The 14,856-nt window shown below is 40.1% G+C and overlaps 1 protein-coding gene across 2 annotated transcripts in view; it reads left to right on the top strand.

The window, feature by feature from the left end:
- The window catches only part of LOC128685963 (cyclin-dependent kinase 9), a 68,324-nt gene that overhangs the window by 21,729 nt on the left and 31,739 nt on the right, over positions 1-14,856 (top strand). For both annotated transcript variants that reach the window (XM_070083361.1, XM_070083360.1), the window contains one exon: positions 1,901-2,064. In XM_070083361.1, the coding sequence (XP_069939462.1) occupies positions 1,901-2,064 (164 nt within the window). The remainder of the gene's footprint in view (positions 1-1,900; positions 2,065-14,856) is intronic.

Raw genomic sequence — 14,856 nt, forward strand, 5'->3', positions numbered from 1 at the left:
TTTCAACTACCCAATAAAGTGATCAGAAATTGGTAATTTGGCCAGTTTCACATAAAATTCAAGGAATGTTAATTTCGAAATAGGATCCTGAATACATAATGAAGACATTCCTGGCACTAAAATAACATTTTTTTCAGTTCATTAGTTATGTCCCCAGACCTCCCCAATATTACACATTAATTCCATTTAGAATTTTTATTCAGACAAAAAATGGAATATTAACTATTACGCAGACTACCGCATTATTGTAATATTTGTATAAATAATGTCAGTGCATTCATAAATGTGTATTAGACTGGCCAGATTTATGCATTTTGAATGAGTGACATCATTTGAGTACTCTCGAATATCATCAAAAATAGAACATTCTGCTACTTTGAGCTCAATTTCAAACTACTTTCAGTCCTGAAAGCAATCAGAATCATCTCTATTTCTGTAATATATCTTCCATTATACCATATGAGACCAAGAAACCTAGAATACCACTATAAAAACCACATGAAAATACAGTGGAATCTCTCTTTTTGGCTGTAATCTGTTCCAGTAGGTCGGCCTGAATTCGAAAGGGCCTTAATTCGAAACTATATTTCCCATAAGAATTAATGTAAATACAATTAATCCATTCCAGACACCCAAAAATATTCACAAAAAAATAAATTTTTTAAAGATTAATTATAGTTTTACATACACAAAACAGTGAGAACTAAATAAATTAAATTACCATTTAAATCACTACTGTTACATACCTTTATTGAAGATTCTTGTTGGCTTATGGAAGACAGGGAGGAGGAGGAGAGAGGGAGGGCACATTTGTCAGAACTTGCAGCCTCCCCATGCCTTACAACACTGTGTATGCTACTACGCTTCTTAAATCTCTCAAACCAGCCTCTGCTGGCCTTAAATTCACTAACATCATCATGAGCACCAGGCATTTTCTTTACAAAATCCGCATGCAGCTGCCTTGCCTTTTCACAAATGATTATCGCTGAAACACTATCTCCTGCTAACTGTTTTTCCTGATCAACAACAACAACTTCTCAACATCTTCATTTGTTTGTGATCTCTTTTTTGTTAACAGGTTTACCCCCTTTTGCCACATCAGCTTCCTTGATTTGTTCTTTCTTTGAGAGGATAGAAGTGATTGTTGATTTGTTTTTGCCATACATCCTGGCAAGTTCCAGCACCTGTACACCACTCTCATATTTTTCTATTACTTCCTTCTTAAATTCCATCATGTTTCTTAGTTTCTTTACCAAAGGAACTTTACTAGGAACTTTCTTGGGGCCCATGGTTACTTATTTCACAGTCACACTTAAATACAAAAACAATGGATTTTAAGGAAATGTTTGGATGAATGCGGGGAGTATATGCTCACTCGCCAATAGACAAAGGGAGACTGACTCACTAAAGCCCAGCATCCCAGCGGGAGAGGCAGGCTAACATTTCTAATACGGCCGATACATGAGGCAACGGCTGAAATACAGAGCAAAATTTCCGCCAAAAAACTGGCCTAAATATGAATTGGCCAATAAACAAAATGGCCAAAAAACTTGGTTCTACCGTACACCTCAAAGTTGGTGTTTTAAACCAAAAACACGGTCAAAGTTTTTTATTCCCATTGTGCACTGCTTGCTGCAGAATTTTTTTTATATGGTGCACACTTGCCACATAGACCTATTCTCTCGTATCTAGGCCCAAATTTACCGCTCACAGCTTATCTGAGTGAGCTCGTGGCGTAGAACTACGGGACTGACCCAGGCTTCAAAGCCGAGCCTCGAAGGGTTAACAGGCAAATGAAACTAAATTTATTTTTTATTTATAAGTTTAATTTACTGCAGATTGAATATGTAGTTAATTAGTGTATTTAACATTTACTAATTTGTTTGTCCTTTGAATGCAGGTAATGCAGCAGTTGCTCAATGGACTTTACTACATTCATTCCAACAAGATTCTCCACCGAGATCTCAAAGCTTCAAATGTTCTTATCACAAAAAATGGAATCTTGAAATTGGCCGATTTTGGTCTGGCCCGTGCATTTAGTACTAGCAGACAAGGACCAAATAGGTGTGTTATTAATTACAGATACTTGTACATTGGCCCATTTATATATACAGGTGTATATATATTTTTTATTGTGTACTGTACTTTATTATATCTGCATGAATTAGATTTTCATCATTACAGTATTGTATATAAAATATTGAGTTTGTTCTTATTTTTATAGAATTACTAATTAATTAATTTTAATACTGTACTACACTTCCTAAAACCCATTCCACTTGACTTGTTGATTCATCTGCTTGAAAGCTTGAGTAAAGCTTATTTCATGACCTTGCTATCAGCAGCTGTATTACTCGGCAACTTTGAAACCCATGCCTATGTTAATTAAACAGTATAGAAGCTCCTTATGGCATGCTGTATTTATATATATGCATATTTTTTTTTCTTTTACATTAGGGATAGTCATTGCCTACACTAACCACTTGGTTAAACAATAATCCTTAAAATCAGAGGTCAGTTGGCTTGTAGACTTTGATGGCTGGAGTTGGGTTACAGTATTATAAGTTCTACAAAGACAGTGATTATGTATGAATAATGGTGAAAGTCTTGAATGATGATGAAAGTTTTTTCTTTCTTTTTGGGTCACCCTACCTCGGTGGGAAGCTGCCGACGTGTTAAAAAAAAAAAGTTCTGAAGGCAACCTTGGCATTAAAGAGCTTACATTATAGACAGTGTTTTGACTCATGAGATCGTAATGATACAATTGCAAAGAAACAGTGTTTTGCTTGTCCTGAGTGAAGCTTTGTCCCTGATAAAAGCTTTCCCATGTGTTGTGGTTTTCTTTTCACATCTTAACCTAGAAGGAAGTAACCTTGTCGCAGAGGGGAATACTCAGCATACTGTCGGCAAGCATTCTTTGGTAATAGGGAGAATGTTGCTGTGACTGTTGGTAAAGCCAGACTAACTGCTGTCACTAATGTAGAACTTTGTAGAACTTGAAGTTGTTTATGTTGGATGATTGGTGTTTGAACTATGGTACTTGGGAGATGGGGTCCTTGTACCAGCATGCACAAACATTCAGATCATGGAGGAGCTCCACTGTAGGGAAACATCCTGGGAATACAAAACTCCCATTTCAACCTGTGGTCAGTCCTCTTGTCCTTCAGTAGGTGGTGGCCCCCTGTTTTTGTGTCCCATTATTTTTCAAAGAAATATGTATAACATTATATAGATTTGACTACTTCACAGCTTGCTTCCCTGTAATGGATTAATGCTGTATTTAATCCTTTGATTGTCGCAACCCCAAATCCTGAAGTGTCTGGTGGCCTGGTGGCTAGAGCTCCCGCTTCACACACGGAGGGCCCGGGTTTGATTCCCGGCGGGTGGAAACATTTCGACACACTTCCTTACACCTGTTGTCCTGTTCACCTAGCAGCAAATAGGTACCTGGGTGTTAGTCGACTGGTGTGGGTCGCTGTTACGACTTAATCTTCACCGTAACAATAGGGGCACAAATAACTCCATTTTTTTTGTTAGTTTTATTTTATTACCAATCATTTAGCTTCATTGGTATTTGGTTAGTGATTTAAAATAACCACAAGCAATTATAAATGAAACACTATACAGCAAGAAACCCAATCTTACGTTCAAATTCTCATTAACAGAGTATGATACAATAATTTCAATTAATAATCTACTCTTTTAGAAAGGTCTAGGGTAACGAAATAGTTATCTTTCATAAGTGACATGAATTACCAGACTAATGGCAAAGGCAAGACTTGGTATAAAGTTTTAGTTTAAGCTAGGAGCTTTGGGTTGAAGACCCGTACCGAGTCAGAGCTAGGAGCTGACTGACTCACTCAACTACTTCATAGTATGACTTCAGCTCGGCCAGAAGGCGACGCGTGGCGTCAATTCTAGAACCACCAATTGGTCACTACAGTAGTGGTTACACATTCGTAGTACCTAACCTAATAATAATATAATATAATATTATAGTTATAATAATCATGGGGAAAGATATAATATAATACAATATAATACAAAGAGAGTACTTTTGATGATTCATACTGTACCCGATAATAATATATAGTCGAACCTGCTTTATCTAGCTAGTAATAAAGTGGTTCGCGATATATTATTACAGAACTTATTTTAACCAGGCCTTTTATTTTTGTATATAATGGAGTGAAGTAGGGGCGCGTAACACCTCCCCCCTCGTGACTGACGGTCGCCATTGACTTGTACTCTCTGTGGTGGGTAGCATCTGTCATAGTAGCAGAGGTTGTAACATAGACAGCAGTCCTACATCATCTCCAGCTTTCTCCACAACATAGATGGTCATAAAAGTACCGACTCATACTGTTAAAATAAAGGTATATTAATAAAATTTCAAGGCCTAGAGAGGGCATCAGCAATGAGATTATGTTTTCCTTTTATATGGGAAATGGTAATAGAGAAGGGTTGAATTCTCAAAGCCCAACGAAGTATTCTGGCGTTCTTCGATTTCATAGAATTTATGAAGGTCAAAGGATTATGATTGGAGTACACCGATATCTGATGGGTAGAAGATCCTAAATATACATCAAAATTCTCTAGGCATACAACGAGAGCTAAGGCTTCTTTTTCTATAGTTGAATAATTAATTCGGTGTTTCTTTAACTTAGAAGAAAAATAAAAAACAGGTTGTAATAGGTCAGAATTTGTAGCCTTCTGTAACAATGCGGCTCCCAAAGCATACGCACTGGCATCTATTTGTAAGTGGAATGGTTTATTAAAATCAGGACTTAGCAATACTGGGGAAGAGGATAGTAATCTTTTTAAACGATTAAAAGCAATTTCACAGTCCTGAGTCCGTGAAAACTTTGTTTTTGGACTTGTTAATTCAGTTAGGGGAAAAGCTACCTGTGCAAAATTCGGACAGAACCGACGGTAGTAACCGGCAACTCCTAAAAATCTTGATACGCTTTTCCTATCCTTAGGGGTAGGAAATTCTAAGAGGGCCTTTACTTTGGCGTTCAAAGGAGCGACTTCACCTTGTCCAATCCGAAATCCTAAGTATTTAATTTTCGTCTGGCCAAACTCACACTTGGACAAATTCACTGTAAAATTATGTTTACTTAAGGCGTCAAACAAGGCTTTAAGCTGTCTAAGGTGTTGGGGCCAACTGTCGCTGTATACGACTAAGTCGTCTAAGTAAGCTTCTACTCCGTCCAATCCGCCCGTAAGTATGTTCATAATACGCTGGAACGTAGAGGCCGCGTTACAGAAGCCGAAGGGCATAACGCAATACTTGTATAGGCCACCAGGTATCATAAAAGCCGATATCTCTTGTGCTCTTGGTGACAACGGGACTTGGTAATACCCTCTTAACAAGTCCAATTTACTGATATGCTTAGCTCTGGAGACCTTGTCTATTAAGTCGTCAATTCTGGGTATTGGAAACCCATCAGGTACTGTTACAGCATTGACTTTTCTAAAATCCGTGCACATACGGGAGGTCCCATCTGGTTTGGGGACTAGAATGCACGGGGATGCCCAAGGACTGTTACTTGGTTTTATCAACCCGTGTGAGAGTAAGAAGTTCACCTCTGCCTCTAGCTCACCTTGTTTCTTGGGACTCACTCTGTAGGGAGATTGCTTGATTGGAGTAGGTTCTCTGAGAGTAACATCGTGCACACCCAACGTACACGGTTTTGGGACGTCATTGAATAGGTGGAGATTTGCCTTAATCAGGGATTTTATTTCGTGTCCTTTGTCCACTTCCAGATTTATCAGTAGAGAATTTAAATTCTTTAAGGCTGTCGAATTGTTCAGAAGAACTGGTATTCCTATCATTTCATCCGAACTTACTGGAACCCGTTCTTGGTTCAGAGGAGTTATAGTAGAAACTGGTGAAACGATTCCTGAATAGGGTTTAAGTTGGTTAATGTGATACGTCCGTTGTGAGTTCCTCTTCTTCGGCGTCCTTACCAAGTAGTTCACGTCACTTAGGCGCTTCACGATTTCTAAAGGACCTTCAAATTTGGGCTGTAGAGCATGTCCCTGATGAAATCGTTGAACCAGAACTTGATCTTTTGGTTCAAATGAACGAAGTTTAGTTCGACGATCGTATTCCTCTTTCATCTTACTCTGTGCTTGTCGTAAGTTTTCGGCGGCCAATTCTCTAGCTAGGCTCAGGCGTTCTTTCATTAAGGTATGAGAGCTCCTAAAAGTCGGCGTTTCTTCCCCGGTCCAAGCTTCTTTGAGAACCTGTACTGGTCCTCTAATTTGATGCCCATATATTAACTCAAATGGCGAAAACTTCAAGTTGTCTTGTTCGCTTTCTCTTAGGGCAAACAAGAGTAGTGGAATACCTTCATCCCAATCTTTGGAATACTGTAAACAATAGGACCTCATCATAATCTTCAAAGTTTGATGGAACCTTTCCACCACGCCTTGTGATTGGGGTCGATAGGCCGTCGCGTAAACCGTCTTGACCCCTAACTGAGCCAAGGCTTCACGGAAAAATTTTGAAGTAAAATTCGACCCTTGATCCGATTGAACTTCTCTTGGAAATCCAAAGTGAGAGAAGAACTTAATCAGTGCTCTCACTATTAGGCGAGCATTAATCCTCCTGAGAGGAACTGCTTCCGGGTACCTGGTGACTGTGTCCATGATAGTGAACAGGAACTGGTTGCCCTGCCGAGTCTTGGGTAGCGGGCCGACACAGTCGATCACCAGACGTGAAAAGGGTTCGCCTGTTACTTGTATAGGGTTCAACGGCGCAGGTGGTGGATTATGTGCAGGTTTGCCTACTAGTTGACACACGGAACAGCTTCTTACATACCGTTCCACTTCTTCCTTCATTTTTGGCCATGTGAAGTGCTTAGCAATTTTTCTAAAAGTCTTCTTTTGTCCCAGATGTCCACCTTGAGGACTGTCATGAGCAAACTTACATGCTAAATTTCTAAACGGGGTAGGCAAGACCACTAGATGATCACTTTTAAGAGATCCTAGTTTCTTTTTCAGTAAGTCCTTCTCCCAATAGTAAGAGCTGTCACTTTTAAGGGCTTCTCCCAACACAGCAAGCTTCCTGAGGTCACTTAAGGAGGGGTCTATTCGGAGTTCTCTTACTAGATCCTCCTTCGAGAATAAATCTATTTCGGAAACCACCGACTTAGGAACTGGTATCGGTTCTGGGTGGATTGTTGGCTCTACACTCGAGCTTTCGTTGAATATGTCTCTTACTCCTACGTCGACGTCGTCCATGACTTCCTCCGATACCAACTGAGAACGCGACTGTTTGGTCATCGCCCGGGTTACTACGCTCAGAGGAAAGAGGGTAGGTTCCGTTCGTCGGGCTTCGATGACGTAATTTTCCTCGGTTGGATTTTCCATAACTATGGGCTCTTTCCATATTCCTTCTTCCGCTAAGTCGTTCCCAATCAATAGGTCTACGTCTTTTATGGGGAAGTTAGTTGGAGACACTCCGATTGACGTCCAGCCTGTAAAAATAGGAGTTTCAACATATAACTTGTACAGGGGTACTCGCGTAGTGGAGCCACCATAAGCTTCCAACAGAGCGTCGAAACCCGTATATGATCTGGCGGGGAATGATAACAGTCCTTCTCTTAATAATGTTAAGTAGGACCCCGTATCCCTAAAGGAATTTACTTGCAACAACTGGCTATCGGTAATTCCTACTTTGCTTTTGGAAAAGTAAGGACTCATAGCTCTTGACAAGTTTGACGATGATACCCATATTCTGCTTAGTCAACTAGGAGGATCTGTTCCTTTTCCTTGGGACAGAGCGTCTACTCTTGGCTCGGACTTCCTTGGATGAGTCGTAGAGGATATGATTTGTGTGGGCAATCTATAGGATGGACTCCTTCCCTGGTCCCTATCACGCTTAAAGCATTGTGATTTAAAATGTCCCAGCTTCGAACAGTACGAACATTTAATTTTTTCCCATGACCTATCTGGTCTATAGGATGGGCTCGATTGAATTTGGTGTTTTACTTCGGGTTTACTTGTTACACGGGAGTGAACGGGTTGGGTAGGTCGCTTACCGAAAGGCTTCGCAGGTTTGGGTCTCGTTGCTGGTTTGATAACCTGGCTGCTTTCAGATTGTACCAACCTCTGGGAAATCTCGAAGTTGTCTGCCAGCGCGGCAGTCTCTAACAACGTCGTTTGCGGATGGCCAACAAGATACTGGCGACCTCCCTCTGGAAAATTTGCATACAAATCTTCTAGTAACATTAATTGTGATAGATCTTTTAAAGTCGTGACCCGAGAAGCTCGACACCAACGTTCAAACGCCACTGCTTTCCCTCGGGCAAAATCTAAATAAGTTTGTCCTGTTTGCCGTTTCATGGAACGAAAAGCTATTTGGTAACTAATAGGGAGCATGTCATATGCTTCTAAAATAGTTCTCTTTACTACGTCGTACTGGACATAAAACTCATATGGTAAGGAGGCGACACTAGACTGCGCCTTTCCATATAGAGATGTGTGCAGCAATGTGGCCCATTTGTCTTTGGGCCAGCCCATTGAACGTGCCTGATTCTCAAAAATTTCAAAGAATTCATCTAAGTCTGTTTCGTTAAACTTAGGTACCATTAGAGCTGCTTTATGCAAGTCAAACCCGGTTACCGTGCTCTTCACGTCTCTTTTTTCCGGAACTCCCTTCTGCTTTGTTTCAAAACGAAACCTTTCACGCCTAAATTCTTCCTCGTTTAGACGTCTTCTAGCTTCGATTTGAGAGTTTTGTAATAGTAATATGCGTTCTATTATCTCTAGTTGTTCGGACGTGAAATTCCCAAGAGGTAATGACACCGAAGGGAATTCGGGCATCTTCTCCGGAAGTATTTTGGGACGAGCACCAGTCCTAAAATTATCCCCGTCATTTGACTGAGGGTTCGTTCCAACCACCGATACATACTCCGGGGAAATGAACGGGGGAGAGCTTTGAGACTGGACTGAGTAGTAAGGCCTTGTAAACCCTGGTTCAACTTCATTATTTAAGGCAGTTCCCGTCCGTGGGATTTCTACTTCCTCAAACTGAGAAATAAAACTATCTTCCGAATCTAGTTCTGGCATTGCTTGGGTTTTCGGAAATAATCTATCCTTAATTAGGGACCTAAGAGTCTCTGCGCTATGGTATCTATTATAAGGTATATCTAACTGTCTAGCTATTTGCCAACACGTCTGTAATTTTAAAGTGTCAAGAGCAGCCTCTGTTAATTCATCTAATAATGACTTAATTTCTGGATCCATTTTCTTAATTCTCGCAAGGGAGCTTAATTTTAATGCAAAACAAATATGTACTTCAGGGTAAGTAGCTCCTGGACAGACAACCCATTTGTTATGACTTAATCTTCACCGTAACAATAGGGGCACAAATAACTCCATTTTTTTTGTTAGTTTTATTTTATTACCAATCATTTAGCTTCATTGGTATTTGGTTAGTGAATTAAAATAACCACAAGCAATTATAAATGAAACACTATACAGCAAGAAACCCAATCTTACGTTCAAATTCTCATTAACAGAGTATGATACAATAATTTCAATTAATAATCTACTCTTTTAGAAAGGTCTAGGGTAACGAAATAGTTATCTTTCATAAGTGACATGAATTACCAGACTAATGGCAAAGGCAAGACTTGGTATAAAGTTTTAGTTTAAGCTAGGAGCTTTGGGTTGAAGACCCGTACCGAGTCAGAGCTAGGAGCTGACTGACTCACTCAACTACTTCATAGTATGACTTCAGCTCTGCCAGAAGGCGACGCGTGGCGTCAATTCTAGAACCACCAATTGGTCACTACAGTAGTGGTTACACATTCGTAATACCTAACCTAATAATAATATAATATAATATTATAGTTATAATAATCATGGGGAAAGATATAATATAATACAATATAATACAAAGAGAGTACTTTTGATGATTCATACTGTACCCGATAATAATATATAGTCGAACCTGCTTTATCTAGCTAGTAATAAAGTGGTTCGCGATATATTATTACAGAACTTATTTTAACCAGGCCTTTTATTTTTGTATATAATGGAGTGAAGTAGGGGCGCATAACAGTCGCATCCTGGGGGACAAGATTAAGAACCCCAATGGAAATAAGTTACAGTCCTCGATGACGCACTGACTTTCTTGGGTTATCCTGGGTGGCTAACCCTCTGGGGTTAAAAATCCGAACGAAATCTTATTTTATCTTACCTGGAGAGAGTTCCGGAGGTCAACGCCCCCGCGGCCCGGTCTGTGACCAGGTCTAATGGTGGATCAGGGCCTGATCAACCAGGCTGTTACTTTTGGCTGCACGCAATCCAACGTACGAGCCACAGCCCGACTGGTCAGGTACCGACTTTAGGTACTTGTCCAGTGCCTGCTTGAAGACAGCCAGGGGTCTATTGGTAATCCCCCTTATGTATGCTGGGAGGCAGTTGAACAGTCTTGGGCCCCTGACACTTATTGTGTTGTCTCTTAACGTCCTAGCGACACCCCTGCTTTTCATTGGGGGGGATGTTGCATCGTCTGCCAAGTCTTTTGCTTTCATAGTGATTTTCGTGTGCAAGTTCAGTACTAGTCCCTCTAGGATTTTCCAGGTGTATACAATCATGTATACACCTGGAGTACAGGTTCAGGAGCTTCAAGTGCTCTCAGTAATTGAGGTGTTTTATCTCTTATGCGTGCAGTGAAGGTTCTCTGTACATTTTCTAGGTCAGCAATTTCACCTGCCTTGAAAGGTGCTGTTAGTGTACAGCAATATTCCAGCCTAGATAGAACAAGTGACCTGAAGAGTGTCATCATGGGCTTGGCATCCCTAGTTTTGAAGGCTCTCATTATCCATCCTGTCATTTTTCTAGCAGATGCGATTGATACAATGTTATGGTCCTTGAAGGTGAGATCCTCTGACATGATCACTTCCAGGTCTTTGACGTTAGTTTTTCGCTCTGCTGTGTGGCTGGAATTTGTTTTATACTCTGATGAAGTTGTAATTTCCTCATATTTACCATATTGGAGTAATTGAAATTTCTCATCGTTGAACTTCATATTGTTTTCTGCAGCCCATTGAAAGATTTGGGTGATGTCCGCCTGGAGCCTTGCAGTGTCTGCAATGGAAGACCATGCAGATTCGGGTGTCATCTGCAAAGGAAGACACGGTGCTGTGGCTGACAGCCTTGTCTATGTCAGATATGAGGATGAGAAACAAGATGGGAGCAAGTACTGTGCCCTGCTGGGTTGTGTAATTGATGGGTATCTAGATGGGTGGCAATCTTGCTTCTTAGGACCCATTCAAAGACTTTTATGATATGGGATGTTAGCGCTATTGGTCTGTAGTTCTTTGCTATTGCTTTACTGCCCCCTTTGTGGAGTGGGGCTATGTCTGTTGTTTTTAGTAACTGTGGGACGACCCCAGTGTCCATGCTCCCTCTCCATAGGATGTTAAAAGCACGTGATAGGGGCTTCTTGCAGTTCTTGATGAACACAGAGTTTCATGAGTCTGGCCCTGGGGCAGAGTGCATGGGCATGTCATTTATCACCTGTTCGAAGTCATTTGGTGTCAGGATAACATCAGATAGGCTTGTGTTTACCAAATTTTGTGGCTCTTTCATAAAAAATTAATTTAGATCTTCGACTCTCAGTCTGGTTAGTGGCTTGCTAACAACTGAGTCATATTGGGACTTGAGTAGCTCACTCATTTCCTTGTTGTCATCTGCGTAGGACTCATTTTGTTTAAGTAGGGGCCAAATACTGGATGTGGTTCTCGACTTTGATTTGGCGTAAGAAAAGAAATACTTCGGGTTTCTTTTGATTTCATTTATGGCTTTTAGTTCTTCCTGCGATTCCTGACTCCTATAAGATTCCTTTAGCTTAAGTTCGATGTTTGCTATTTCTCTGACCAGTGTCTCCCTACGCATTGCAGATATATTGGCCTCTTTTAGCCGCTCTGTTATTCTTTTCCGTCGCCTGTAAACGGAGCGCCTGTCTCGTATGCCTTGAGCATACATTGAATGCCACAGAGTTAATCTGTTCTAGGCATAAGTTGGGGTCTGTGTTGCTTAGTCTATCTTACCAGCTTATATCGTTTAGGACTTTGTTTAATTGGTCCCACTTTATCTTGTTGTTATTGGTGTCGAAAAATTTTTGGAAAAAAAAAAATTTCTTATGAAATGATAGATAATCTTTTCCCGATGGCAATGACACCAAAAGTATGAAATTTGATTGAAAACTTATGAAATTATGCTCCCACGAAGTTAGCGAACTCAGCGATACGTACGCATCGGCGATTTCGTCGACTTTGAGCCCTGTTTTCAGCCAATTCCATTGTTTCAGTCGACCAAACTCATAGCAATTTCTTTAGAACTCCATTTTTCTATCAATTGAGCACAAGAAACCACCCATTTACCGATTTCAACTACCCAATAAAGTGGTCAGAATTTGGCAATTTGGCCAATTTCATGCAAATTAAAAAAGATGCCACTTTCAAAATAGGGTCCAGAATAAACAATGCAGACATTCTTGGCACTAAAATAACATATCCTCTGTTCATTAGTCACATCTCCAGGCCCCTCTTATATAACTCTTACTTTCTATATTGATTTTTTATTCACACAAAAAATAGAAGATTTACTGTTATGCAGACTACTGCATTATTGTAAAAATGGTATAAATAATATCAGTGCACTAGTGAAAGAATATTAGACTCCCCAGTTGACGTGTATCAGACGTGTGGAGTGATTTGCTTACTCTTGAACATTGGAAAAAATCGAACAGTTCCGCTATTTTTAGCTCAATTTCAAGGTCGTTTTCATCGTGAAACTAATCAAAATCATCTCTATTTCTGTAATATTTTTCCATTCTATCAAATGAGATCTAGAAAACGAGAATACAACCATAAATACTATAGGAAAATACACCTCAAATTCGGCGTTTTAATTCAAAAACATGGAGTTTTTTTCTCTCATTATGAACTGCGTGCGGCAGGATTTTTTTTATACAGTGCACACAGACCCATTCTCTCACATGTGGGCCTATCAGCTTTCTCCTGCTTGATTTGAAGAAGCCACTAGAGTTTTTTTTTTCTCCAACAAACTGGCCGTATCCCACCAAGACAGGGTGGCCCAAAAAGAAAAATGAAAGTTTCTCTTTTTAAATTTAGTAATATATACAGGAGAAGGGGTTACTAGCCCCTCGCTCCCAGCATTTTAGTCGCCTCTTACGACACGCATGGCTTATGGAGGAAGAATTCTGTATATACTACGTCTGAAACACTGGCTCGTAAGACGTATATTTATGGCTGAAACAGCCAGAGGGTTAATGGAGATTTCATTGGCCCCTCTATGAGTATGGAAATTTTAAGTAATTCACAGCTAGCTCAGGACATGAGAAAAGTAAACTGAGTAGAACTAACTGGTGGTTTTGTTGTTTTACGTGTGCTCTTGTAGAATTGAAAGTGTAGTATAGCAGAGTTCCTCCTTGCTCATCCACTAAACACTCCATTAGGAAGCCTGGAGGTGGGAATGGCAGTGTCTGCTCTCTGATGGATGGATGTTGATGCTGCAGTCAGAGGGTGATACCAGCTCACTTCTGAAAAGACAGTGATTAAATGAATGATGGTGAATGCATTGTCTTTGGATCACCATTCCTTGGTGAGAGAGGGCCATTGAGATAAAAAAAATATATATGTTTTACAGACAATTCAGAGATATGATAGTGTTAGCACAATTCATGAAGACTTGCATTGTTGGTGGAGCTTAAGTCAGAGTTAGCAGTCAAGTTTGAGAAACTGTGGGTGAGGTAGTGTGTCTTTTGCTGTTCATTTCTAGAAGAACAGCAGCAGCATCTGTAAGGAGACTTGCTCAGACATCTTGTTCCGTTTTTCTGTTGGACTGCCAATTAGAGAAACACTACTTTGCCTTACCTGTCAAGGTGCAGGGATCCTCCAAACATAAATATCCTGCTGTGTTGGGGCAAACAACTGACTGGCAGGCATATCACTCTGTACTGTCTTCCAGTCATTCATTCTATATTTTCCCTCTTCCAACTGTTTTGATACAGGTGTTTTATATACATGTACTGTAATTTAAGCATCATATGTGAAAGAAAAATTTGAGAAAATTATAAAAGTGTGCATTAAGTAAGAGGTACATGTATTTATTATTAAATACTGTACATACACAAGCCCTAGAAGTCAAGTGTCCTTTCTGCAAACAGTATCCCTCCAGAACACTTTTCTAGTTTCACACAGTTTTTTTTTTTTTTTACAATATTATGAGTCACCAACATGTACAACAGCTGTAAAGTTATCCAGAGTAGGCATCACCATAAAATGCATGGAAATGTATAATTAAAGTGTAATGTGTGATATTTTACACTCACAGATGCTAGGTTAGCTGTTATTGCACATTATTCTCTTTCAGGTGTTTTAATATAGGTGTTCTATATAAACCTTGTATCAATTTGATACAAGGTTTGAAAAAATATTTATGTAACAAGTTAGCCGGACTTAGTCCTGAAGGTGGGAAGTACAATGCCTGCACTTTAAAGGAGGGGTTTGGGATGTTTCCTGTTTAGGGTGACATCTAAACTGTTGTATCTGTGGGCCTTTAGGAAAGACAATGATAGTGTGAATGACAGTGAAAGTTTTTTGTTGGGGGGGGGGGGGGAGGCACCCTGCCTCGGTGAGAGACAGCCAGTGTGTTAATTAAAAAAATAACAGGTGTCTAGTGGACATGACTAGACACATGAAACTCTCAGGCAGGAAGGGTTGTGGGACATTGTGTTTGGCCTCCCAGATGTATAATATTAGGGCAGATTAAAAACAGGAGAATTGTACCCATATTTCTCCCTTGACT

This window comes from Cherax quadricarinatus, chromosome 9 (assembly GCF_038502225.1).
Source record: "Cherax quadricarinatus isolate ZL_2023a chromosome 9, ASM3850222v1, whole genome shotgun sequence".
Lineage (NCBI taxonomy): Eukaryota > Metazoa > Arthropoda > Malacostraca > Decapoda > Parastacidae > Cherax > Cherax quadricarinatus.